Here is a 27,890-nt window from a genome sequence, read left to right on the forward strand (position 1 = left end):
TTGAAAGTTCTTGGAAATCACCTGGCCAAATTAGTTTTTTGTTTTAGTTGAAGGAAATATAATGCAGGTTTAATAATTTATTATCAAGGAGTGCTTTGTGATTGAATGGAACTTCTTTTTTATATTATGTGATTTGATTTCATTGTTTTTATTAAGGTGTTATACAGAGGGGTTACCGTTTGAACTCTGAGCTTGGGCACTTCCTTGTGCTCTTCAGCTCAAGGCGAGTGCTCTACCGCTTGAGCCACAGTGCCACTTCCAGTTTTCTAGTGCTTTATTGAAGATAAGAGTCTCACAGTTTTTCCTCCCAGGCTGGCTTTGAACAGCAATCCTCAGATCTCAGCCTCCTGAATAGCTAGGATTACAGGCGTGAGCCACCAGCACCTGGCTGGTGTGGGACTTCTTAAAGATTTCTTTTTAAAGTAGTATCTTGTAGAGATTATGAATTGTATTCATTTTCAGTAATAAATCAGTCATTCATCTAAAAAGTCTCAGACAAGTTAGAAAAGAAGCAACCAGGTGCTAGTGGCTGATGCTTGTAATCCTAGCTACTCAAAAGGCTGAGATCAGAGGGTTGTGGTTTGAAACTAGCTGGGGCAGAAAAATTTGTGAATGCTTATCCCCAATTAACTAGAAAAAAAAAATCTAAGTGTGACCAAGTGGTAAAACATCAGTCTTGCGTGAGAAGGCCAAGTGAAACTGTCCAGCCTTGAGTTCAAGTCCAGTACTGGCACACACAAAGAAAAAGAAAAAAGGATAATGTGTTTGAGAAAACTGAAGACAAAGATTCTGATGTTAACCATGTGAAAAGTTAGAGGAAAATACTTTATAAGGGTAATAATCAAGGTATATTACATACATGTATGAAAATGTCATAATGAAATCCATTAAAAAAGAAAAATTCTGCCAGGTGCCAGTGTCTCACACTTGTAATCATAGCTACTCAGGAGACTGAGATCTGAGATTACAGTTCAGAACCATCCGGGGCAGGAAAGTCTGTGAGACTCTTATCTCCAATTAATCACTGAAAAAGTTGGAAGTGGCATTGTTGCTCAAGTGGTAGAGCACTAGCCCTGTGCAAAAAGGATCTCAGGAACAGTGCCCAAGACCAGAGATTGAACCTCAGACTGGAAGGAAAAAAAAAGATTCCTTCACAAAATGTGAGAGAATGAAACAGAACAACACATCCAAAGTAACGTTTTATACATTATGGTTTAAATATATGTGTGTATATTTTATTATGTCCCATTTTGTATTATGCAAAGACATTTGAACATATTATCTATACACTTAAGTTGGCCAAACAACATTTTGGGGTGATCTTATTGGAGCCATAGGGGTTGGCCTTAGGCTCAGAAACATACCAAGTTGTTTTCCAAGTTGTGTGCTGGACCCACAGTAATAAAGGTCACACTGACTCATTTCCCTACCAACCTTTACAGCTTTCCAAACCTTGCGTTTGGTTCCCCCTGCCTTCCGTGAGGAAGACTTTGTGGTTGCCCCGAGTGCTCGCTGAGGACTGTGCTTTTGGTGCCCGCAGAGCTGTGATAGGTTTGTCTTCTCCCCTCTCCCTCAGGCTGCACTTGTTGGAGGTACCACCATGATCATCGGCCACGTCCTGCCTGACAAGGAAATGTCCCTCGTGGAGGCATATGAGAAGTGCCGGGGTCTGGCTGACCCCAAGGTCTGCTGTGACTATGCCCTTCACATGGGAATCACCTGGTGGGCACCCAAGGTAACAGTGCTGGTAGAGTCCTCAAAGAGAGTCAAGTGGGCAGAGGAACCACGTGGGCTGAGCAAACTGGGGCCTGCTGCTGTCCTGCATCAGTGGGCACCGCACCTAGTCCCACCACCAGCCCAGGGCCCTGTGCCAAGAGGAAAAACATTTAGCTTCCATAAGAGCAGGGGGTGGGCATGCCCCACTGGTTTCCCACCGATATAGAGAGCCCCAAGGTACACTAGAGTCCAAAGCCAGAAGACAGCCTGGGAAGTACTGGCTCCCTGCTCTGGCTGCAGATGCTTAGCACATCCTGGTGTGTCTGCAGCCTGCTCCCCCTCTCAGGAAGAGTGCTAGTGAGTGGTGGCCTGAAAGGCACAGAGGGTTGCTTGTGTCCTGGTTGTTCTGGAAACTGACAGCACTGAGCTATTCTCTAAGCTGAAGGTCCACCAGATCCTGTGTCAACGTTGCCTGGTACTGACAGCTCTCCAGATGTTTCTTTGCACCCAGAGCATAAATCCTCCTAGAGAGAAGAAGACTTAAAGCATAAGAAGTTTTACAAAGTTGTGCAGTTGTGAGTTTTGGTCTAAAAGAGACCAAGTCCCTTATGAGACAATCATTCAAAACCTCAGTCTGCTTCTACTCTCTGGCCTTAGCCTTGAGTTAAGGACTCCTTTAGGCTCTTCTGGCCTGGTTTTTATGGAAATCTTTGTAGTCCTGAAACTCAGGGCATGAAGGCCCCTCCTCCTTGTTTCAGGCCAGCAATGCAAACCATGCTTAATGTCAGCTGTCCCTTTTCTCAGATGGGCATCTCCTTTCTGGAGACCCTTCTGGGTGGAGACCCCTGTCCTGATCCCCTCTGCATTCCCCCTGGAGTTGTCCTGCAATAGAGGATCAACTCAGACTCCTGGTAGCACTCAGGCCAGGCCAGCCATCCCTAAGCTGTCAGAAGTTATGAAGACTTCCATGCATCTAGAATTAAAATTCCTTTCTTTAGCAAATATTTTCTAATTACAGATCTTAAAAAAACAGGAAAGAAAGGAAGCACATAATTCATCCCTGTTGTTTCTTTCCAAGTCTTTTTGGACATGCTTTTTTCCTAGTAATCTTCTGGCATTTTCTATGTGGCTGCAGGTTCTTTTTGACCTTTAATATAAAGGCCACCTGATGTTGTAGGAAGTAGAACCTCCTGTTGTTTTCTACTATCAGACCAACGTTGCTTCCCTTTTTTTCCTAGAATAAATTATGTTGGAATAAATATCCTTATTTGCATAACTTTGTTCATGTTTCACTTTTTCCTAACTTGGCTTTCCTAGTATCTAGATTTTTTAGCCTAAGTATGCTTTCTTTGTAATATCACTTCTGCCAAGAAGCCTGACTTAGCTGGGTGCTGGTAAGCACAAACCTGTAACTTTGGCTACTCAGGAGGCTGAGATCTGAGGATCATGGTTCAAAAGTAGACCGGGCAGATAAATCTTGAGAAGCTCTTATCTCAACTTGCCAGCAAAATGCCAGGAGGGACAGTATGGCTCAAATGGTAGGACACCAGCTTTGAGTGAAAAAGCCAAGTGAGAATGAGGACCTGAGTTCAAGCCCCAGTACCAAAAAAACAAAACAAAACAAAAGCAAAAAATAAGGGAGGGAGAGAGAGAGAGAGAGAGAGAGAGAGAGAGAGAGAGAGAGAGAGAAGGCTGCCTCAGAGGCAGAAACCTATAGTCAGAATATAGTTCCCATTATTGTGTTGAACTTGACAATTTTGAAATACTTCTGCTCAGGCAACTTTACAACAGCCTTGCGGGGCGGGGCAGGAGCCGGGGAGGTGGGGGGGGGGAGATGGTGAAGGAAAGTGAAACCCTAAGAGGTTGCTGGGAGCCATACAGAGCTGGGGCAGGTCCCACATCTCCTCCTTGCTCACCTGCACTTGCTAGTCAGCCTCTAGGATATCAGTACTAAACTGCCATTGCCTTTGCATTTTGCTCTCCAGGTGAAAGCCGAGATGGAGACACTGGTGAGGGAGAAGGGGGTCAACTCATTCCAGATGTTCATGACTTACAAGGACTTGTACATGCTTCGAGACAATGAGTTGTACCAAGTGTTGTATGCTTGCAAGGACATTGGGGCAATCGCCCGGGTCCATGCTGAAAACGGGGAGCTTGTGGCTGAGGCAAGTCTTTAATAGAGGTTACTGGTTAGGGGGAGGAGTGGCACCAATGGAAAACATTTGCATGGGAGTCCTGACCCCCTATTACTGATCCTACTAGATTCAGAAAAAAATAAGATGTGAAACTTTGGGGATCAAATCATGGTCAGAAAATCCAAATGTTCCTACTGTATATAAAGAACAAAGCTCCAAAAAGATTTCTAAATCATAGATGGTAATGTTTAGTTTGAATGCCATGATAGCAGAATTCCATTGGTAGTGAAATAAGTAAGAATCAGCTTTCCACCTTGCTGTACCTTTCAAAAGAGCTAGTCTGAGTCTATTTTAGACATCTAATCTCCTGTATCAAGGAGGATGGACCTCTTATTCTCTTAGGTAAACCTACAAGAACTAATCTAGGAGATGTTGAACTTAGAGATTTGTCTAGATTTCCAGTGAGAAAACCCTGGCTTTGAAGCTAACTAACAATGCTTATTTTAACAGGCCTATAGGCTAATTATTGAACTTTATTTTTAAGAAAAAAAGATATGTCATTAAGAAATGAGAACAAGGAAAACCTTACTGCATGGGTTCCTCCTGGGTTTATCTTTCAAAAGTGACACATGAGGCAAGCCTGTTGAGAATGGGCTATGTCTAGCTTTATTGTCCCTTTTCTTCAGTACTTTCTCATCTGTCTGAGATTCAGCTCTCTTTGTCTTGCTATTATGCAGGGTGCTAAAGAGGCACTAGATTTGGGTATCACAGGCCCAGAAGGCATCGAGATCAGCCGTCCAGAGGAGGTGAGAAAACATCCTGTCTCTGTTTCAGCTTCTTTCATACAGACCCTCAGAATCTTTTAGGACAGAAGAGACATCCATTTTATATATGTTAGATCATTCCCATTTTGAAGCTTCCCAATGAACAGCTTCTCCCTTGTGCTGAGGCCAAGTGATTCCTTGGAAGAGATAGTTGGGACAAATCATATCCTACCCCATCTGATTGATTTCAAGACCCTGAGAGAGAGAGAAAAAATGTCTGCACCCTGGAAATTATTTTGCCCAATATTACTAATTTATCTCTGGAGAAACCACATTAGATAAATGATGCCACCTTGCTCTGTGCCCTGTTCAGACATTCTCCACAATTTGTGGGGTGGTCTTTTCTTCAAAGCTTAAAATTCAGAGCAGGACATGGTAATGCACACCTATAATCCCATTCAGTAATCCCAGTACCTGCTATGCTAAGGCAGGTAAATGTCAAGTTTGAGGCCATAGAAAGACCTTCTTTCGTAAAGTGAATAAAATTTTAGGGTGGTAGTTAGATGTTCAGGAGATCTGACATTTGGTCCCACTATCACCTAGGAGCCAAGTCAGCCCATCTCCTAGCCCTGGATCTTCCCCCTATCCTCCACTGACTTGCATATAGGTTCTGTTTTGGCAACTCAGAATTGGTAGAGAAAAATGCACCAGATTCAACAAAATAAACCCACTGAGGGCATACCCATAAGAACAAAGCCAAGTTTGGGTAGACCCATTCTGGGATTTCTTTGTCAGCCAGCACTAGAAAGAATCAATGTTCTTTCCTGAGGGTTGGTGACAGTAGTAATCACCATGAGCATCTGCTGGTTAAAGGGAGAAGCCTGGGTCTAGAAGTAGTCTTTGGTTGTCCCAAAGGCAGAATGATACTGGCATTCTGGATAGAGGTGTGGCCCCCACAAGTATCCCACAATGCACAGAAAGCCCCAACCACAAAGACTTGCCCACTCGGAATATCAGGAGAGCCAAGACACAGAAAACCCCATCTGAGCTGCTCTCCAGCTTGTTATCAGTCCTTTGACTGCATGTTTGAGGTGGTTGTGGAGAGAATGTGTCAGAAGACAGGAGAGATAAAACTCCATGTCTTTGTATCTCTTGTTTTTGTTGCTGGAATCCTGAGTCACACCTAGCAAAGATGTGCTGGTATTCTCAGTTCTCAAATTCTTTCTCCCATGAGAACCAAGGTGGCTAGAGCTTGGTGCCCCTGCCCAGGCTTCTACCCCTTCTTCCAGTCCCTGAGGGTCCAGCCAGCCCCTCCTGCTCTGCGTCACATCCTTCAGCACTTTCTCTGTGGAGAGCTCTCAGGAAGGTGCATCTGGCTTGAAGGAGAGTGTGAATCTGGTTCCTTCCTGTCTCTTATTTCTAACAGCTGGAAGCTGAAGCCACTCATCGTGTCATCACCATTGCAAACAGGGTAAGTCACCTAATCTGCATGCTGAGTGCATTGTGTGGTCCTGTTATCCTAGTTATCCTAGGGCGTTAGGGAGCAGCACCACGTTTGGCTCACAGGATTGCTGAATGGACTTGTTATTCTCAAAGTTTTGGCATGGATTCCACTGGCCCCTAGCTTCTCTTTTCCATCCCTTTGGAGCTAGCTGAAGCTGAGATTCATTGTTTAAGTGAGGGAGGCAAGGAAGGGGCGAGGACCAGGAACCTCACTACAATTGGAATGTGTTTCTTTTGGAGGAAAAGGCAGACTGTGATTTAGACAGCCATACATTTAAATCTTTGCTGCTAGACCTTTGTTTTCAACCATTTTATGTTGGTATGGTTAAGAGTAGAGCTCTTAACAAAGCCTGGTGGAGTGTAGTGCCGGAAACCAGCAAGAGAGTGCCAGAAGTTACAGCTTTGGCCTTTATCTAAGACAAGCTGTCAACCACAGGCCTCCTCTCTGATCCCCTGTCTCATTATATAAGATCAGGATGATAGCATTACTTGCTTTGCACAGGATGACTGTTGAGGATCAAAAGAGCCAAGGAAGAGAAAAGGCACTTTCTAAACCATTGGGAAGGTCTTTTCTCCTAAACCATCACTAAAGCATTCAGTTTGCTGAGATAATCTAATCTGAACAAAAGTTTTCAAAGTGTGATCCCTGGACCAGCAGAATCAGGGACTTGCAAATATGAACTCTCAGGCCCCAGGGAGAAACTGGGGGTGTAGGGTTGGGGGGTTTGCCCAGCAGTCTTTATTCTAATGGAATGACTCCTCGGGAGTCTCCCTTCTGGAATGGCCAGCTCTGTGCAGAAAGATATAAGCAGAGAAGTATTATTTTAGGAATAGGGGACAAGGAAGGAGGTTCAGCCAGTGCCAGAATTCATCATTTCATTCAAGCCAAGCATATCAAAACCTCAGACTAGTTATGTCCTCCCAAAGAAGCCATCAGAATGAAGTTCAGACTCAACATCAAAGGAAACCATTTCCCCTTTGTTTTTTACAGATCTGATAGGCAGACAGGAAGGCCCTTGTTTTGTGTCACAGCAACAATTACTTTACCAGTTACTTCCAGATGAAAAGTTAACACACAATAAGAAAAGAGCTGAGAGTGAGAGTGTTGAAAGGAGTGCATTGATCAAGATGCACTGTGTTCATAAACTGCTTTGTTGAATGGCAGCTCCTTTGTACAACTACTTATAGATAATAAAAATATTCAAAACATAGACAACAACAAAAGAAAATAGCTGAACAACCAAAAGGCATTCTTTGTTTTTTAGCTCAAACATATGCCCAGAGAAGTTAAGGCATGACTGTTTGCACAGCTTAGTAGAAGAAGAGCTAATCATACAACAATCCAGATGTCTGTTCACAGATGAGTCTTTTTTTTTTTTTTGTCAGTCGTGAGGCTTGAACTCTGGGCTTGGGCGCTGCCCTCAGCTCTTCAGCTCAAGGCAAGCGCTCTACCACTTGAGCCACAGTGCCACCTCCGGTTTTCTGGTAGTTATTTGGAGATAAGAATCTCATGGAGTTTCCTGCCCGGGCTGGCTTTGAACCTCAATCCTCAGATCTCAGCCTCCTGAGTAGCTAGGATTACAGGTGTGAGCCACCAGCGCCTGGCACAAGATGAGTCTTGATTGGCCTAGATATTAAGCCCATTTTCCAGGGTATAGGTCATCTATCAATAAGGCAACTTTCAGATGGCAGGCATCAGAATTTTAGATAGAGGATATAATACACACTCTCTCTAGGATGTCACGTTTATGGACAGGAAATTAAAAATAGAAGAAAAACAGTCATGGTTATCAGGTGGGAGAAAACATTGAAATTCAGACTCAACAGTCTTGCCTTAGGTTGCCTCCTTGGTTGGCAGGATCTGGTGCTGGCTCCTACTTTTCACTGCCTTCTTCCAGGCGCAAGCCTGGCTTGTGCTTAGGCCACCACCCCTATGTTACCAGAGTGATTGTCTCCTGGGGGGTTGAGTGATGCAGGGGGAGATGCTGATGCAAGAACTGCCCATGCCAGGGTTGTTTGGGTGTCGGTTAGGTTTATGGATTGATGCTCTTACTTCCTACTATCTTGTGCTTAGACTCACTGCCCCATCTACCTGGTCAACGTGTCCAGTATCTCAGCTGGTGATGTTATTGCAGCTGCTAAGATGCAAGGTGAGTCCTCAGGTTCAAAGATGGAGTCTCCCAGCTCAGCACACTCGCTGGTCCAGACTCCTGAGGGCAGCAGCTGAGACCATCTTTCCTTCTACTTTCTGCTTCAGGGCATTCCCTCTTAGGCTGAGCTTGGTCCATGAAAACCAGAATTCTTTCCTCCACACATTTGTATGCTCAGCAGCGTTTAAAGCAATGTCTGTCACCTCACCCTGGGTCTGGTAAAATTATCCAAGTTTTAAATGGACTCTAATTGGTGTCTTTTTGGCCTGTTAGGTTTTACTAACGTTGCCTTAGCAACTAACTTAAAACCTGGGACCAGTTCCCATGGGCATTTCAGGGAGAGCTGTGAGAATCCCTGGAGAGTGAACAGTGTGTGTGTGGGCCCCGCTTCCCTTTTTAGCCACCTAGAACCATAGCTGAGCCCTGAGGGGCACCTTATCTGACTCCAGTGCTGAGCATCTGGCAATGCCTGAAAGGCGTTACAGTCGTCCATAGCCTTGCCCAGGATAGGGTGCTGGTAAGGTCTGGTAACAGGAGAAACAAAGTCATAATGTCACTCTCCTGGGTATGTAAGTCAGAAGCAAGGACACCCCAACCCGAGGCCTTTTGCCCTATGGACCACTTGTACTGCGTGTGGCCTCACTGAAGCTCCTTGTGGGATCCCAGCTGGACTGCAGCCCCAGCCTACTGGAGAGACTCCTTCCTAGCTCCCTCCCCTCCATTCCTATTCCAGATCCCACTCCATTAGTTCTCTTAAAGCAGCCTCATAGCACCGGCCTACTCAGAAAACAAGCTAGACAACCTCTAGCCTCACACTCTGCATACTACTAGTCTCCTTCCCCCAGCACAGCACACTGCCCATACCCCACCCACAGTCAAAACAGACTCCCTGAAGCACCACTTAGTGCCCACACAGCCTCTGCTCCCCCTGCCAAGTAGGGGCTTGAACCCTACTCAGATGCCTTAGCAAGCCTGTTAGGCTCCTTTCTCTCTCTACCTTCACTCCTTCACTCACCTAATGAGCCCTTAGAGCCAGTGGCTTCCTAATTATGACTTGACCCTTCTCCTTCCAGGGAAGGTGGTGTTGGCTGAGACCACCACGGCACATGCCACACTGACAGGCTTACACTACTACCACCAGGACTGGTCCCACGCGGCAGCCTATGTGACGGTGCCTCCCCTGAGACTCGACACCAACACCTCCACCTACCTCATGAGCCTGCTGGCCAAGTAAGGCATTTCAGTGGAACGACATAGCCATTGGCACATGGTGCATGCCACAAAGGGACTTCATAGTTCTTTAATGACATCGTAGAGGTCCCAGGAGCAAAGATGACTTAAATTTGACTTGGTTGTGCCCATAGGATGCTTTTGCGTGTGCCTCTTTCTCCACAGCCCATCAGACCATCACCACCATCACCTCTGACACTTGAAGTGAATGGGAGAAGTGCACAAGGCAGTAAGCAGTGGTTAATCAGCATTGTAGAGAACGCTGGGGAGCAGGAGGAATGTGACCTGGCAGCCTCTTGTCCTGTGGTCCTTCTCTCTGCTCCACCTCTGAGAGGCTTCTCATTGCCTCCCATCGCCCAGGCTTCTCTCTCCTGTGTCCCTCCCTCCTTCTGTATGGTTCTCTTTTTTTCTTCCTCTTATACACTCCCTCCAGACCCCCTTTTCTCCAGCTCCTTTCTGTCCATGTTGCTTTTATCCATTCAACCCCAGCCTAAAGAAAATAGTTCAAGGAACTGTCTGAAATCAGTGTGGCATAATGATAAACATATTTGGCTCTGTCCCACTAGGGGTTTGCAGCATCTTTCTCCCCACTCGTGACATTTTAGGGAGAAGACATTGCTGTCTCTTCCTTTGTGGCTGTTAATGTTCTCAGAAAAAACAAGCTCCTTTTTCATTGTTATCAACTCACCCAAATTACAGGGCTCAAACCCATACAAATTCAAATAGACAGGGAAAGAAAGTATTATTAAGTGAATACCTTAGGTTTATTTTTTATTTTTTTATTATGAAAATACTGTACAGAGGAGTTTCAATTACATGGGCAAGATAATGAGTACATTTCTTATCAAGCATTGTTGCCTCCGCCTTTGTTTCCCCTTCCTATCCCTTCCCATCCCCGCCCTCCCACCAAAGCTGTAAAGTTCGTTTTTTGACATAACGACCTATACATCTCATTGTTGCAGTGGGTCCACCTGTATCCCTATTTAAATGATTTGTTTTTTTTCCCTTCCCCTCCACAAATTATACCAACATCAAATACAGTGAAAGCAGGGGTTATACCATGGGGGAGGGACATACAAAACAACAAAGAAATCATCTTATAAATATGTTAGAAACAGTTACATGAAAGATAAAACATTTGAATACTTATCTTGGAGTTCATTTCACCTAACAGCAACTTATCTGACCTTTTCTGCTTGTCTCAGACATATACTAGTTATTGAAAATAAGGGAAAACATGGGGCCTTATGTTTCTTTTAACTTAGGTTTTTATATCCAGCCTATTTTGTCCCACTTTAAAAATTACTTAAATTCAATTCATTTAAGTAGAATTGTGGTTTGGGTTATTAGAACAATAGCTCGAATCCCTTTTTAATCAGAACATATTATAAATATGTACTATTTTATAGAATTTGGAGTTTAATTTTAATTATTTAAAGGATTTTATGATTACTATAACTTCACTTTTATAACATTTTGTTTGTATAATTTATATGACATAAAGTGCTTAATAGAAAACCCAGACACCCATTATCATTCCTGTAAGAGAATATGAACTGCTCTATCATTATTTATATTAGTATGTGAATTCTTAGTCTGAATTGCAATAAAAAAAATACAATCTCTACATTTCTCCTTTGTTTAAAAAAAATCTGATTTTTGTTGCACCAGTGGCTCACACCTGTAATCCTAGCTACTCAGGAGTCTGAGATCTGAGGTCATGGGGGCTGAACTGTGAGCCTGGGCATTGTCACTAAGCTCTTTTTTTGGGGGGGGGGCAGTCTTGGGGCTTGAACTCTCAAAATGAGAGCTTTACCACTGTAGCCACAGCGCCATTTCTGGTTTTCTAGTGGTTTTAATTGGAGATAAGAGTCTCACAGACTTTCCTGCCCGGGCTGGCTTTGAACCATGATCCTCAGATCTCAGCCTCCTGGGTAGCTAGGATTACAGGCGTGAGCCACCAGCACCCGGCTTGTCCCTCAATTGTTTAGCCCAAGGATAACACCCTACCATTTGAGCCACAGCACCACTTCTGGCTTTTTTCTGCTTATATGGTGCTGAGGATTTGAACCTAGGGCCTCATGCATGAGAGGCAAACACTCTACCACTGAGCCAACTTCCCAGTCCAAGACTTTTTTTTGTTTTTGTTTTGTTGTTGTTATTTGTTTTTGCCAGTCCTGCGCCTTGAACTCAGGGCCTAGGCACTGTCCCTGACCTTCTTTTTTTTTTTTTTTTTTTTTTTTTTTTTAAACTAGAATTTATTGATACCTGACCTTCTTTTGCTCTAGGCTAGCACTCTATAACTTGATCACCACTTCTAGCTTGTTCTGTGTATGTGGTACTGAGGAATTGAACCTAGGGCTTCATGCATGCTAGGCAAGCACTCTACCACTAAGCCACATTCCCAGCCCTCTGTGAGACTTATCTCTGATAAACCAGCAAAAAGCCAGAAATGGTGGAGTGTTAGCATTGAGCACAAAAGTGCAGGCCCTGACTTTTTAAAGGGACCAGAATTTTTTTTCATTTTATCTGTACAATGTATCATGCTTGACAAAGCCAGCTATAGTTTGAATTTTAAAGGGTTTTATAGGTACTTTTAAATTTTTTAATGGTATTATTAATTATATGTAGTATGGGATTTTGCCAGGTACCAGTGGCTCCTGCCTGTAATCCTAGCTACTAAGGAGGCTGAGATCTGAGGACCATGGTTTCAAACCAGCCCAGGTAGCAAGTTTGCAAGACTTGATCTAATTGGGAGTTGTTATTCTTAAATTAACAATCAAAATGCTGGACTTGAGGTATAGCTCAAGTAGAAAAAGCAGAAAAAGCCAAGGGAGAGAGCACAAGGCCTCAGTACCAGCACAAAATTTTTAAAAATCACAGTAAAGGATTTCATTATGACAGTTCCATACCTGCATATAAGGTACTTTGAACATATTCACACCTCCACTAATCTCTTACCCTTCCCTCCCTTCTTTCCCTTTCCTCTCTACTTCCCTAGTTAAGTTCCCCCCTCTATTTTCAAGACCTCTTTCTTTGTTTTTCCTCCTAAGTTCTATACATGAGAAAAAAAACGCAATTCTTGTCTTTGTGTAAATAGCTTATTTCACTTAACATGATTATCTCTAGTTCTCAGCTAATAACATCATTCATTCTTCTTAATTGCTGAGTAAAACTCCATTGTGTATATATGCCACATTTTCTTAATCCATTCATCCATTGATGGGCATGCAGGCTGATTCCATAATTCAGCTTTTGTGAATAGTGCCATGGTAAACATGGCATCTCTCTAGTAAGCTGACTTTGATTCTTTTGGATATGTGCCCAGAAGTGGTAAGGCTTGATCATATGGAAGATCTATTTTTAATTTCTTGAGGAATCTCCATGTTGGGCTAATTTGTATTCCTTCTAGCAGTGAGAAAGAGTACCTTTCTCCCTGTGTTGTCAATACTGATTTTCTTGATGATAGCGATTCTGAACTGGGTGAGATGGAATCTCAGTGTGGTTTGATCTCCATTTCTCTAATGGCTAAGGATGTTGAACATATTTTTACTGTGTTTCTTGGCCTCATTTGAAAAGTATCTGTTCAGTTCCCAGATTCAGGGCAGCACCTGAATGTTTCAGAGCCTTCTAGAAAGGAATCACATTCATTTACACCTGTTTAGCAGCCTCTGCTTGTGTGGGGTTCTTCTGAGGAAACTGGGTGTTCAGTTAAAGGAAGGGAGTTGAATACAAGCTGTGAGGTTCCTGACCTGTAGTCCACGATATAGTAACGGGCACCTTTCCCATCCTGGAGATCCTGTTGCCTCTGGTGGGTGGTGTGGATGGAGAACGTGGGGGTTGCAGCGTTTCTAGAACAACCTACTCGATGGAAGAATCTCTTCCACTGTCTCTGCAGTCCACGATGATGTCAGCCTATGCCACAAGAAGAGCTAAGTCATCATACTGTGGATTTGGCCAAGACATTAGTCACTTGGCAAGAGCTGTGACTGAAGAGCCTAGCAGGCCCTCTATGTGCCTGGGAGGGGGGGTGTCTCCTGACCCCATGAGACAACAGCTTCTGCTCTTAGTTCCCTTTTGGAGTAAGCAGCAGAGTGGCACACATGTGCTCCCTTACAGGGTAATATGACCCCCCTGCAGCTGACCCTCAGGGAACTTACTGGGTCCCTAGTTCTTCATGATCCCCTTGCTCCAGCCAGGTCCCTTGCTACCTTCCCAGGGCATTTTCTCCTAAGGTAGCTCTGGTCCTGGTCACATGGCTATTCTCTCTTCTGTCTTTTGTCTCTGAGCCCTTAGTCCACAGAGATCTCTGCATATGCTGCCCCCCGCCCCCCCTCCCCGTCTTTGGCAGAGGATAGGTTACCATAGGTACTCTCCCACTGAGGACCTGTTGGTGCCTTAATAGCCATCTGAATTCTTGGTCATGGATGGCATTGGTAATGAACTTATAGACTTAGAATCCATGTGTTTATTAAGTCAGACTTCTGTCTTATCCTTCCATCCCTTCTGGAGCAATGGCTCCAAGTTATTTGAAAATGCTTTACCAAACACCAGCTTGTGGCCAGCTGGATTGGAATGGAGGCAGCGTGTGCATCCCGTGGCCCTCACTGCTCATTTCTTTCTCTCTCCCCAGTGACACTCTGAACATTGTGGCATCAGATCACCGGCCATTCACCACGAAGCAGAAAGCTATGGGCAAGGAGGACTTCACCAAGATCCCACATGGAGTGAGCGGTGTGCAGGACCGCATGAGTGTCATCTGGGAGAGAGGAGTGGTAGGTGTCCTGGAGCCCTGCGCGCTAGGGCCCCAGGGAAAGTTTTTACTCTAAGGATCCTGCCAGACTATTCTTAGAGTCTGGCTCAAACACAGCTCCTGGCTCACTCAAAAGCAGGAGGCTAGGGTAGAGCTCAGTGGGAGAGCTCATGAGTAACACACAAGGCCCTGGGTTCCATCCCAAGCACCAAGAAAACCCCTCCAAAATAAAAAAAGGCCTCCTCTAAACTGCTACTACCACCACCTCACCCTATGAGAAGAGTGGTAAGATCTACTGTAGAAAAAAAAATGGTTTTTTTGCAGTGCTAAGCAGGTACTTGATCCATACCCCAACATATTATAGAAATGTGAGAAGTAATTATGATCCTGATGAGCTTATGATACTACAAAGAAAAGGGATTTATGGAACTTAATATTTGTTAATCTTATATAAAAATGTTAAGGAAGTGGAGCGTGGCTCAAGTGGTAGTGCACCTGCCTTGAGTGTGGGTTTTTCCTTGTTGAATGTTATGTACTATATGTTGTTTTAATTACTAGATTAGTCTTCTTTTTCTTCATTATAATAAATGTTGAGTGCCCTTAGGTTGGTTGGTGCTGAGGATTGAGTCTTGTTATTCAGATATGGTAGGCAAGTGCTCCCCTGCCAAGCTACATCCCTAGTCACAAAACATCTTTTTTGATAGCTGAACAATATTCTTGCCAACGGAAGTACTACGCTTTATTAATCCTTTTCTTGGAACTTTTGTCTGTCTCAAATTTTTACTTAACAAATTAGTCTGTAGATACCTTCTTTTGGTGGTGAATAGATGTCAGGATTTCTAATTAATTCATTGGGATAGAGTCCTAGGAGTAGATTTCTGGGCCAAGGGATATGAGCATTTCTAAGGCTCTTGGAATATTTTGTCTGATTGCATTTCAAAACAGATAGGGTCTGGAACTTCATTTGAATACCACCTGTTCTCCCCATGAAGAGTACGTATTTTTGGTCTTGATCTGTCATGGCTTAAATTCAACAGACTATGAGCCCAAAGAAATATGAAGTCCTTCAGACTAAGACAGCTACTCTGGGTAGGACAATAAGCTCAAGAAATGCCCCTTGAAGAGAGGCTGCTTGGCCCTTAGGAAGGGTGGGGGTGATAAGATGCTTTTCCAGCCCATAGCACATAGGGAAGCTGCCTCCACATAACGCACAATTTCATTTACTATGATTTCAGTTCCCAGTCCAAAAATAGAAAGTAACAGCCTCAAAAATAATTCATCAATTCTGGCCAGGTGCTGGTGCTTCACACCTGTAATCCTAGCTACTCAGGAGGCTGAGATCTGAGGATTGCAGTTTGATGCCAGCTGGGTTAGGAAAGTCCATGAGACTTTTATCTTCAGTTAACCACCAGAAAACTAGAAGTGGCGCTGTGGCTGAAAGTGGTAGAGCACTAGCAAAAGAGCTCAGGGACAGTGCCCAGGCCCTAGTTCAAGCCCCATGACCAACCAAAAATAAGTAACTTTCATTACAGTATATTGTTAAATTCATTCTATTAGTTATTGTTATTCTCCTACTAAGCCTAATTTAGAAATTTATTTATCCGTAGCTATCCAGGTGTAAGAAAATGCCCAGTCCAGTACTACCTGGGGTTTAGTTTCTATCTGGTTTCAGAGATCCTCTAGGGTTAGAGGTACATATACACCAATGGGAAGCCTTTTGACACAAGACCTCAGTATGATGTAACTGGGGAGAAGAGGAAGGGGGTTATGGAACCAAGCCTCGAAGGTTGGCTTACCTGAAACAGAGCCCATAGAATCATTCTCCTTAGGACCATATTTCTGACCCTGAGCTAGAAGGTTAACAGCTAGGATTGAAGGTTCCCAGGGCTCTCTCACACACACAGCCTCGTTGACTTGACATTTTTGCAATGTTTCAGGTTGGAGGAAAGATGGATGAGAACCGTTTTGTGGCTGTTACCAGTTCCAATGCAGCCAAGATTCTCAACCTGTATCCCCGCAAGGGCCGTATCATTCCTGGAGCGGATGCTGATGTGGTGGTGTGGGACCCAGAGGCCACAAAGTAAAGTTTGTTTCAAGTCTTCAGAGCTAGAGGGACTTGGGATTGTGTGTGTGTGTGTGTGTGTGTGTGTGTGTGTGTGTGTGTGTGTGTGTGTGTGTGTGTGTGTGTGTGTGTGTGTGTGTGTGTGTGTGTGTGTGTGTGTGTGTGTGTGTGTGTGTGTGTGTGTGTGTGTGTGTGTGTGTGTGTGTGTGTGTGTGTGTGTCTGGTGTATGCGTGCTCGCTGAAACTAGGACTTGAACTCAGGGCCTGGGTGATGTCCCTTAGCTTTGTCCACTCAATACTGGTGCTCTACCACTTGAGCTTTTTGCTGGTTTTTTGATGGTTAGTTGGAAATAGTCTCAGATTCTTTCCTGTCCAGGCTGCCTTCAAACTACAATCCTCAGATCTCAGCCTCCTGAGTAGCTAGGATTTAGAAGCATAAGCCAGTGGTACCTAGCAAGAACTTGGAGGTGTGTGTGTGTGTGTGTGTGTGTGTGTGTGTGTGTGTGTGTGTGTGTGTGTGTGTGTGTGTGTGTGTGTGTGTGTGTGTGTGTGTGTGTGTGTGTGTGTGTGTGTGTGTGTGTGTGTGTGTGTGTGTGTGTGTGTTTATTTTGTGCCAGTCCTGGGGCTTGAACTCAGGGCCTAGGCCACTGTCCCTAAGGTTTTGCACTCAAGGCTAACAGTCTACTACAGCTCTACTTCTGACTTTTTGGTGGTTAATTGAAAGTAAGACTCTTAAAAGACTTTCCTGCCTGGGCTGGCTTCAAACCATGATCCTCAGATCAGTCTCCTGCGTTGCTAGGCTTACAGGCGTGTCGCCAGCACCCAGCAGGACTTGAGATTTTTAAGAGTTTGTATTACAGAATTCCAAAGGCATATAATCTTTGCACTGTTTGCAACATGGACTTGTGATCCTGGTTTGCTGAGAGCCATCTTCTCTGTTCTTACTCTCTACAGCACGGCTGGTGTTTCTGTCACCACTTCTTATAAAGATACCAGTCAGATTGGTCTAGGATACATCCATGTGATCTAATTTCACCTTAATTAGCTCTCTAAAAGCCCTGTGCCCAAAGGTGGATGTATTCTGAGGTGCTAGGGGTTAGGCCATAGGAATTTTGAGGGGGATAAAGTCAAGCCATAATAAGCCCTTGGGGACCATCCCTGCCCATTGGACATCACCCTTCTCTGTAAAGTGGTGCCATCTTGACCTCTGCTCAGAACTTGCTCTCCCACCCTCACCTCCCACCAGAACCATCTCAGCCAGCACCCAGGTGCAAGGAGGAGACTTCAATCTCTATGAAAACATGCGTTGCCATGGAGTGCCTCTGGTCACTATCAGCCGGGGGCGTGTGGTGTACGAGAATGGTGTCTTCATGTGTGCTGAGGGGACTGGCAAGTTCTGTCCCTTGCGATCCTTCCCAGACACTGTCTACAAGAAGCTGGTGCAGAGAGAGAAGGTAAGGTGGGGAGGCAAGAAGAGGTGTGGGAAGAATGTGAAGTTCCTATTGGGGGACTTCTTTCCCTTCCTCTTTTAAGGCTATACTCACTTTTTCCCAGGGAACCCTACTGCCGCCTGTACAATTGAAGGCCAAGTGTGTGGTATGGGAAGGTGAATGCTAGAGTGGAAAATGCTTTTCCATTCTCCATCTTTGATTAGCAGATAGACTTTTAAACGAGAGAGCAAATAGAGCCCTGAGTTCCTGAAGACCCAAGAATTGATCATGTCTGTAACCCATGAGTTCCTCCTCATACACATGCTTGAGGGGTCTGTTCTGAAGGCCATCATGCCAAGCCTGTGAACAGGCCAGGTGCATTGAGACCACAGATGAAGTCATTGCACCTGTAAGGGCCCCACACTTTCACAGCCACTGAGGCCCTACTTTCCTGAGGCCAAGCAGCCAAGAAATCCAAAGCTAAGTCTGCTGATGGGAACAGGCTTGGGGTGCTAGGGAAAAAACAGGACTTGGTTGCCACAGCAATGACGCCAAACATAATCTCAAAGTGACTTACTGAAACAGGTGAATGACCCCATCTCTGAAATGTTCCTCAGATGGGGATAGGGCGTGGGCAAGGGCCCTCAGGACAAGATTCCAAAAAGAGCCGGAAGAGCAACCCTTTCACACCAAGATTATCTGACAAAAGGGGGATATCAAACTCATAGAAAACAAGCAGGGGGTGCCAGTGGCTCACACCTGTAATCCTAGCTACTCAGGAGGCTGAAATCTGAGAATCATGGTTCAAAGCTAGCTGGGGCAGGAAAGTCGGTGACACTCTCATCTCCAATTAACCATCTGAAAACCAGAAGTGGTGCTGTGGTTCAAGTGGTAGAATGCTCGCCTTGAGCTGAAGAACTCAGGGACAGTGCCCAGGCCCAGAACCAACAAAAAAGAAAAAAAGAAAGAAAGAAAAAAGAAAATAGGGGTAGAGATGTGGTGTTGGGAAAATGGAGCAACTTCTCCAGAAGTCAGTGAATTGGCAGGTGACTTCTCTGTTTTTTCTTATATACCAGAGTCGTACCCAGAAGTTCCAGAGTCTGGGATATATCTAGAAGAAATGAAATCAGGCCTACACAAAAACAAGTATATGATTGTTTATAGTACCTCTGTCCATAAAGGCCAAAAAGTAGAAACAACCCACATGTCCATCAACTGTTGAGTGGATAAATTCATCACAGTATATCCATCCAGTGGAATATCATTCAGTCGTAAAAGGGAGTAAAGTACTGAAAAACACTAAACAACACACACACACACACACACACACACACACACATTCATCACAGTATATCCATCCAGTGGAATATCATTCAGTCGTAAAAGGGAGTAAAGTACTGAAAAACACTAAACAACACACACACACACATACACACACACACACACACATTCATCACAGTATATCCATCCAGTGGAATATCATTCAGTCGTAAAAGGGAGTAAAGTACTGAAAAACACTAAACAACACACACACACACACACACACACACACACACACACACACACACACACACACACACACACACACACACACACACACACACACACACACACACACACACACACACACACACACACACACACACACACACACACACACACACACACACACACACACACACACACACACACACACACACACACACACACCATGGTAATCTTGAAACCATTATTCCAAATGGAAGAAGCCAGGCAGAGCCTAACTACAGATTTATTATCAGAGAACGTGAAGGAATGGGCAGAAGAGGAATGACCCTCAGGAAATCCTGTGTCTGTTGTTTTTCTTAATTCAATTGCTGATAAACACAGTGAAGTTACTTTCCTGGGTGGTACCAGGCGTAGCTTGTCATTGCTGCTCCCTTAGACCAGACACATACATCTGATTACACTTCCTCCTCCTGCTCCTCACAGAAGCACTAGCAGTGACGTGCTCTTCATGACCAGTTGTTCTTTTTTTTTTTTTTTAATTTTTTATTGTGAAAATACCATACAGAGGGGTTACAATTACATGAGCAAGGTAATGAGTACATTTCTTATCAAGCATTGTAGACTCTTCCTTTGTTTCCACTTCCCATCCCTTCCCATATCTCCCCCCCACCCCCCACCCCGGCCCTGCCAAAGTTGTAAAGTTCGTTTTTCCACATAAGGACTTGTACATCTCCTTGTTGCAATGGGTCCTCCTGTATCCCTGTTTAAATGGTTTGTTTTTGCCCTTCCCCTCCACAAATTATACCAACAACAAATACAATGAAAGCAGGGGTTATACCATGGGGGAGGGACATACAAAGCAAAAAAAGAAATCATCTTATAAATATGTTAGAAACAATCGCAAGAAAGAAAAAAACATTTGAATACTTATCTTGGGGTTCATTTCAATGCCTTTGTGAATAGAGTATTGCTACCTGGGGTCTCTTGTGTCCACAACAGCTATACCGAGCTTTAATCTCCACAAAGATGTCAGACCACAATGAAAAGTGCTGGCCTCTTGGGGCCTGGTATTGAGGAGATACCTTTACCCAGAAACAGGGTGCTCTCTTAAGGCTGAGTACCTTTGAAGCCACCCTGCTATAGATATGCTGTATAGATATGTTGAGGGCAGCCAGCAAGGCCCCCTCTGCACATGCGCACACGTGCTCACTTGTACATATGCCTACTTGTAGATACATGCTCACACACGCACTATTTAGGAGCAATGTGAAGAATTTCCATGCCAAAGGCTCAAAAGAAGCCTGGTCCTCTGCATGACTTGAGTCTCTAGTGGAGTGACAAGTAGCCCATGTTGCTAACCACTGATGTTAATCTTTTCCCCTCTCCAGACCTTGAAGGTAAGGGCAGTGGACCGCACTCCCTACCTGGGGGACGTTGCCGTGGTGGTGCATCCTGGGAAAAAGGAGATGGGAACGCCGCTGGCGGATACTCCCACTCGGCCGGTCACACGACATGGGGGCATGCGGGATCTTCATGAGTCCAGCTTCAGCCTCTCTGGTAAGGGCAAAGGGTGTGGAGAGCCAGCCAGTGGCTGTGGCTTGTGCGTCCTGGGTCCTCTTCCCTCCCTCCCCCGTGCTGTGTGATGAGGGCTGGTTGTCCTCTTAGCGACACACATGTATTAGGGGATGAGGGAGAGGGACAGGGGGGCTCACCATCCCCTCTAACAGGCCATGACCCAATTAGGGGCTCTCCCTGAGGTGTTCAGTTCTTACATTTCTGTCCCCTGAAACTCTCAAGGACATAAGAACATCTCTGTTCATGAAACTGCACCCAGTTGTCTCTTCCTGTACCAGGGCTGCTGGCCTGGCACTTCTGTGATGCTCTTTCCTCCCTCTGGCCTTGCTGTCACTGCTTTTGTTTGTTTGTTTTGTTTTCGCAATCAGGAATTGTGTATGTTTCATTAACTTCTTCATTTAGGTTTTTTTTTTTTTGGGTCCGGTCGTGGGGCCTGAACTCTGGGCCTGGGCGCTGTCCCTCAGCTCTTCAGCTCAAGGCTAGCACTCTACCACTTGAGCCATAGCACCACTTCCGGCTTTTTTTTTTCCTGCTTATGTGGTGCTGAGGAATCGAACCCAGGGTCTCATGCATGCAAGGCAAGTGCTCTACCACTGAGCCACCTTCCCAGCCCCTTCATTTAGTTTCTGACTCCCAGTTTCTTTCCTCCTCATTCTGCCCCTAGGGCCATGTCCTGGTCCCAGTCTGACTTAATCTCTGAGTTTCTTGAACATGTCCCCTTTTATTCTCAGTCAGAATCTCCCGCTGACACCTGCAGCTCCTCTAGGTAGCCGCTGCTGTCTGTGTAGCCACAGACGTCAGGAGCTATGCAGTTTGGGAGGGGCTGCTGCTCCCTACCCTCAGGAAGAGGAGGAAGAGGCTGCGAGATGCCGTGGTCCTTCAAGACACTTTGGTGGAAATTCTCGTCACCACTTGGAAAGGCCAGGGCTCAAGTCTCCCTGACCACAGCTGAGCAGCCCTCGGGACTAATCAGAGAACTTACTCTGCAAGGGCTATGCTGTGCTGGGGTGGGGGAGTGGGGGGACAAACAAGAGGAACAAGACCCAGATCACTGAGGAGCAAGACCCAAACACAAACCATCTTAGTAGGAGAGGCAGAGGCTACACCAAAAGGCACTGGGGAAGTAAAGGGCCCTGCCTGCTGAGACCCTTCCATGCCCAGCCTTGTGCCGGAGCCGCTGTGGCAGAAGCAAATACTTGCCATGGAGGGTGCTGGTGACCCATAAGGAGGGGCCCTCACCCCCACCCTGCAGACTCTTACTACTTTCACTGACGAAGGGACATCAGTGCCAGGAGTCAGAAAGGGGCATGTGTTTGGAGGACATCAGATACACTTAGGCCTTGCCTGGCCAATCCAATCGTAGGGCCAGTGTAACCAGCCACGTGAGAAGTGACAAGAACCCCCAGGAGGTAGGGACCCCCCTGACCAGTGGCCTCTTGTGCCCCTCATCTCCAACTACCATGATGAGCAGAGCATCTCCGTGACCCAGCAGCGTTCAGGCAGCCTGTCACGGTCCCTGCAGGCTCATCTGTTTAGGTGGGATTTCAAGCTATGGAGCCTTTAGGGGAGGGCATGGTTCTTTCCTTCTCCAAAGCAGAGGCGTTCCCTCCCTTTTCCCTCTCCCCCTATACTCCCTGAAGCTAGATGCAGCGAGATGGGCAGAATGGGCTGGTCCCTTTAAGTAAGTAGACTCAACATCAGAATGACCTGAGTTCAAATCTAGTCTCTATCCCGTACACACTTGTAACTGGGGCAAGTTATATCACACCCCTGAGCCTCAATTTCTCCACAGGAAAAAAAGGATGGAGTCACGTGGGTTCAGTGAGATTATACCCACAGACAGTTTCACTCCAGCCCTGCACGTATTGAGCCTCTGGTCTTTGGCAGCTGCAGCTGGCCACCCAGGCAGGGCAGCCTGCTTAACCCTCTGCTTTCTTCCCCCAGGTTCTCAGATTGATGACCACGTTCCAAAGCGGGCCTCGGCGCGGATCCTCGCGCCCCCTGGCGGCAGGTCGAGCGGCATTTGGTAAAGGCACTGACCAGCCCCCACCAAGTGAGGATGCATCGCACCACCACCTGCCCACGCACCTTCAGCCCACGGCTACAGGGGGCAGGAGAGGCTGGGATGGGCAGTTTGCCACCAGTGGGAGGGTCCCAGGACCCAGGGGATCCCACCCCATGTCTGAACATGTTTCCCAGGGCTTCGAGCCATCCCTAACAGGCACTTTGAGCTGCCCTTCCTGCTGGGTGCTATCTGCCTCAGTGGGGGCTACTCACTATGCACAGAGCCCATGCATAGCCTGGCCCAGCCCCTCCTCTCACCGCTGCCTCCAGTGCTGGCCCTGGGAAGGCCCAGGCTTTAGTGCCCTGCCCCAGCTGCCCAGCTGGGTGTCTAGAGCACTTTAGCAGATGTGTTTTATAATGAAAAGGCCTCCCTCCCCACCCCTTAAGCCCGTGGTGATACTTCCCAAGTCAGACAGGTGTCAGCTTCCCAGCCATGCCCAGGACGTCTCATCTCTCCTGACTCACCTCTGGCCCCGTGTGGGTGCAGGCCAGACACCCTGGGGGTGGGGTGGTTGGGACCCCCTGTGCCTGGTGCCAGGCGCGTGTAAATGGTTTTGTTTTGCACGTTTGGTTTGCGCAGTGGTTTGGTTTGACTTGTTTGTGCATCCTGTGGAAAAATAACGGTGCTTCGTGTCACTAGCATAGCATAGAAACAGGAATAGACGTGGTCCTTAGGAGACGCTGCACTCGCTACAACCAGACAACACAGGGCCCATCTCCCCCCTACTTGGGGCCCTCAGGCTGCCAAGACACCCTGGGCCAGGCCCTCTTCCCCTCATAGTCTGGTTTCCTGCATTCTAAGAGGGAGCTTGGATGCTGGCCCTGGGGACCTTCAAGCAGGCAGAGTGGCCCTCCCATCTTTGCCCATCAGTCCCAACACTAACCCACAGCCCCACACAGCTTCCTGTCACTTCTTCCTGCTGGTCAGAGGCCTGGCCACTCCTCCTGTGTGACTGGCAGAAGGCCTCATGCCTGCTGAGAGAGGGGGAGTGGGAGAGGGACTGCCCGGTGCGAGGGAAGATGACTCCTGCCCACCACTCACAGGGCCTGGCTGCGGAGCTCACCTCACTGCAAGGTGCTGTGGCATCCTGCAGTAGGCACCACACCTTCACTGGCTGAGCTGGTAGCTTCATCTATGTCGATGTCCAGTGGGGCCCTCCCTGCCTCAGAAGCTCTGCAGAGTGTCCTGGGTGGGTGCTGGATCTGCGAAGGAGCCCACTGCTTGCCCTTGCTAAGGGAAATGAGCTTGAACCTTTGGCTTGAGCACCCCAGCCTTGCAGGAGGTGTCTGGACTCTTGTAGAATGGCCATCGCCTACAGACTTTTATAGTGCTGCTTGTGTAGTTACACACTTCCATATAGAAGCTCTCCCTACAGTACAGTACATGTTCTCTCCCCAGTTCACAGATGAGGTAACTGAGACTCTGAAAGCTCAGTCCCTTTTACCCCATAACTATCTATGCCCGCTTCTCATGACCTTGACTGTCTAACCTAGCTGTGGAGAATAGGTGTGGGGTGATGTCTGTGGTTAATTGCATCCGTTTAGCCAACTAGAAGACTTTATTCCCTCATAGATATTCTGCTTTGTTTTACACAAGTAGGTAGATTTTTTTTCTCATCTTCATTAGAAACAAAACTACTGCTTATTTCACTTTGAACCATGACTAGCAAATGTTGCAGGCTTACTTACCATGTGGTTTGTGCAGCATCCATTCCCTCCCCTTCCCTTCACCTGGGGGCTGAGAGGACAGAGACGGTAACGCAGGGAGCAGAGGCAGCTGTGGAGATAATAGGTAGGGATCCTGGAAAAGCCTCCAGGGGCCACAGAAATGGTGAAACTCCTGGAACAATGCACACCATCTTTATCCCTTTCAGGCCTAGCTGGGTCATGGGCCTTGGGCAGATGCCAAAGAGTCAAGTGGTGGTAGGGCCAGCTAGGCAGGTGACCTGGTTGACCTAGGAAAGCTTTACCTTCTCTGAGTGCCTCTCCCTGAGCGATGGGTGACCCCGGGTGCTGGGAGATCACATGCTGGGGAGGCCATTGTAGGTCTTCCACTTCATCCACCCCAACCCTTACATAGACCCTGTGCTTGCCCAGGAGCTTCTAGATGGAAATCAGAAGGAGGTCCAAGAAGCCAGTCATCCTCATCCCCTACCACCCACTTTGCCTCATGCAGAGCTCCAGCCCACGCCATCACCAGCCCCAGTGGCTCCTGGCTGGAAGGACAGGGGCTATGGTTGCCACGAATGCAGCTCTCAAACTGGTCTTGTACTTGCTGAATAAATACTGTTGTTCTTGCCTTAGCTGCTCTCTAGGTTTGTGGGGTTAAGTTACCAGAAATTTGTGCTACTGTGCGTGTGTGTGCGCGTATGTGTGTGTGTATGTGTGTGTGCGTGTATGTAGTGCTAGGAGTCCACAGTAGGTCTCTTGTCAAGCCGATGCCGTGATGAGGGCTTTTCCCATATTGACCCAGAAATCACAGAACCACACAGAAGCCGCTCCCCTTCCAGCTGCCGAGGCAGCCTGGGGTCGGGATGCAGCCTCCAGCACCCAGCACCCAAGTGACTTTCTCACTCCTCTGTAAATGTCATGGTGCTACGATTGTGTCACTCCCAAGGTGACACACAGTCCTGTGCTTTGGCCACCATTTGAGGCAAAAACAAAACAGCCCGACACGTGTTGTGGTGCAGGTTTGTATTAAACTGTAGCTACTTCTCACTTGGTCTCTGTTGTGTTTATTCAAAAAGGGAGCCTCTTATACAATGGCTGGGATATGGCTTCGTTGCTTAGAAAACTCAGTTTTGATCAATCGCTTCTTATTTGATGGCTTCAGCAAGGTGTTAGAGTTTTTTGTTTTGTTTTGTTTTGTTTTCTGCTTGCTTGTTTGTTTTTGCCAGTCCTGGAGCTTGAACTCAGGGCCTGGGCACTGTCCCTGAGCCTCTCTGTGCTCAAGGCTAGTGCTCTATCACTTGAGCCACAGCGCCACTTCTGGCCTTTTCTGTTTATGTGGTACTGAGGAATTGAACCCAGGGCTTCATGCTTGCTAGGCAAGCACTCTACTACTAAGCCACATTCCCAGTCCAAGATGTGGAGATTTTAAACAATGTCAATATATATAGTTTTGTATATAGTTACATAGTTACAGCTATATAACTATACATATATAAAACTGTATAACTCTGTGTTTGTGTGTGTGTGTGTGTGTGTGTGTGTGTGTGTGTGTGTGTGTGTGTGTGTGTGTGTGCTGGGAAGTGACTCACTTGTAATCCAAGTTACGTGGCATTAGCCAGCCTGGGCAAAAGCATGAGACCCTGTCTGAAATTAGCAAAAGGACTAGGAATGTGTGTATCAAGTGAAGCAGCCTTGAATCCAATAACTAAAACTGCCCTTTTTAATGATTGGAGTCCAGAATTTCTAATGGGAACAAAACCAAAGTTTTTGTTGCCAGATTTCCTGAGACATAGTTGACAAGTTATCAGAAATGGAAATGATTAAAAGCAAATGGGAAGGATTAGAAGAAAAAAGGGGGAAACACTGGGCTTCTCCCACCTATCCTTTGGCACCTGTGCTCTTGGCTCTCGTTTTGGAAGCCCATTGCCTCTGTCCATTCTGAAGAACCTTGGCTGCTGGGACTGCAGCCTTATAAAGGTCGTCTAGCAAAGTGCTGTCCCAAGGTCAGTGTGAGTTTTCAAAGATCATCTAGCTGCTTTCTGGCCTTCCAGAACCCCACCTTTGGTGTTGGCCTCTCCATGCTCAAACCCATCCTGCCCACGCTCTACCTTCTCTTTAGATTTCTGCTGGATGTTGGAAGGAATTATCTGATTGCTCACACAAAAATGAAGAACGTGATAGCTCACACCTATTGTCTCAGCACTTTGGGAGGCTAAAACAGGAGGATCACAAATTTGAAGCCGCCTGAGCTACATAACAAAATCTTGCCTGAAAAGACAGGCAGAAGGTGCCTGGGCAGTGTGCCTCACGCCTGTAATCCTAGCTACTCAGGAGGCTGAGATCGGAGGACTGCTGTTTAAAGCCAGACTGGGCAGGAAAGTTCATGAGACTTTTATCTCCAATTAATCACAGAAAAAGCCAGAAGTGGTGCTGCGGCTCAAGTGGTATAGTGCTATTCTTGAGCAAAAGGAACTCGGGGACAGTGCCCAAGCCCAGAATTCAAGCCCCAGAATGAGTGGGGGGCGGGGCAGAAGGAGTGAAACTGCTGGTTTTAGTTCTTTGGTTCACTTGTATTTTTTAAGCTCCAAAGACAAAAACTCAAATGTAAAAATTTGAGTTGATGGGGAAGAGACCAGAATTAGATCAACACCAAAAATCCACAGTAAGTTTGGATGGAAAAACAGCATGGCCACACATTTGAGGGTCCATGGGTATGCATCAGGCAGTCTGCGGAGACAAGGAACCCAGGAAGACACTAGATATTTCAGTCCACATGCAGTTCAGGCTTAGTTACTTAAAAGAATCTGCATTTGGACACGTGAAAACTGGTCAGCACCTAAGCAGCCTTGACTTGGAGTTATATGTTGACTTAACATTGCAGGTACCTTGTACCGTGGAGACCAACTTGTGAGTGAAGAAAAAAGGCACCCAAGGTACAAAGAAGAAACCCTGTGACAAAGGGAGCAGTATATATTATAGTCCTAATATATATAATGTCTTTTGAGCCAGGCATGGATGGTAGTACCATAATTTCAGCATGCAGGAAATGGATGCAAGAGGAAATGAGCAGGCTAGTCAGGACTATAAAGCAAGAAGGAAGGAAGGAAGGGAGGGGGAAAAATAGGACTTTTGGCAATATTTCCAATAATACTTAGAGCTTATATCACACAAATACTTTGAGTATTTTCCCTGAAATGCACATTCTTCATATGGTACCTAAAAGAAAGCAAACCATTTTAAGACAGGTTTCTGGCTGTGGATATGTGGCTCCAGTTAAGAAAATTTATCTAACAAGTGCAGGGTCCTGAGTTCAAGCCCCAGTGCTAAGGTATGGTATAGGGAACTGGAA

At 46.2% G+C, this 27,890-nt stretch overlaps 1 protein-coding gene across 1 annotated transcript in view; it reads left to right on the forward strand.

Moving 5' to 3' along the window:
- Dpysl5 (dihydropyrimidinase like 5) overlaps positions 1 to 25,572 on the forward strand; it is an 82,832-nt gene extending 57,260 nt beyond the window's left edge. The window contains exons 3-13 of the mRNA XM_070025192.1: positions 1,577 to 1,735; positions 3,702 to 3,881; positions 4,589 to 4,657; positions 6,042 to 6,086; positions 8,193 to 8,268; positions 9,342 to 9,498; positions 14,132 to 14,273; positions 16,189 to 16,331; positions 17,560 to 17,767; positions 20,620 to 20,788; positions 22,751 to 25,572. Coding sequence (XP_069881293.1) covers positions 1,577 to 1,735; positions 3,702 to 3,881; positions 4,589 to 4,657; positions 6,042 to 6,086; positions 8,193 to 8,268; positions 9,342 to 9,498; positions 14,132 to 14,273; positions 16,189 to 16,331; positions 17,560 to 17,767; positions 20,620 to 20,788; positions 22,751 to 22,836 — 1,434 coding nt within the window. The 3' untranslated portion in view covers positions 22,837 to 25,572. The remainder of the gene's footprint in view (positions 1 to 1,576; positions 1,736 to 3,701; positions 3,882 to 4,588; positions 4,658 to 6,041; positions 6,087 to 8,192; positions 8,269 to 9,341; positions 9,499 to 14,131; positions 14,274 to 16,188; positions 16,332 to 17,559; positions 17,768 to 20,619; positions 20,789 to 22,750) is intronic.
- Positions 25,573 to 27,890: the final 2,318 nt, after the last annotated feature.

Source organism: Dipodomys merriami, unplaced genomic scaffold, assembly GCF_024711535.1.
Source record: "Dipodomys merriami isolate MVZ:Mamm:240054 unplaced genomic scaffold, mDipMer1.0.p SCAF_17, whole genome shotgun sequence".
Classification (NCBI taxonomy): Eukaryota; Metazoa; Chordata; class Mammalia; order Rodentia; family Heteromyidae; genus Dipodomys; species Dipodomys merriami.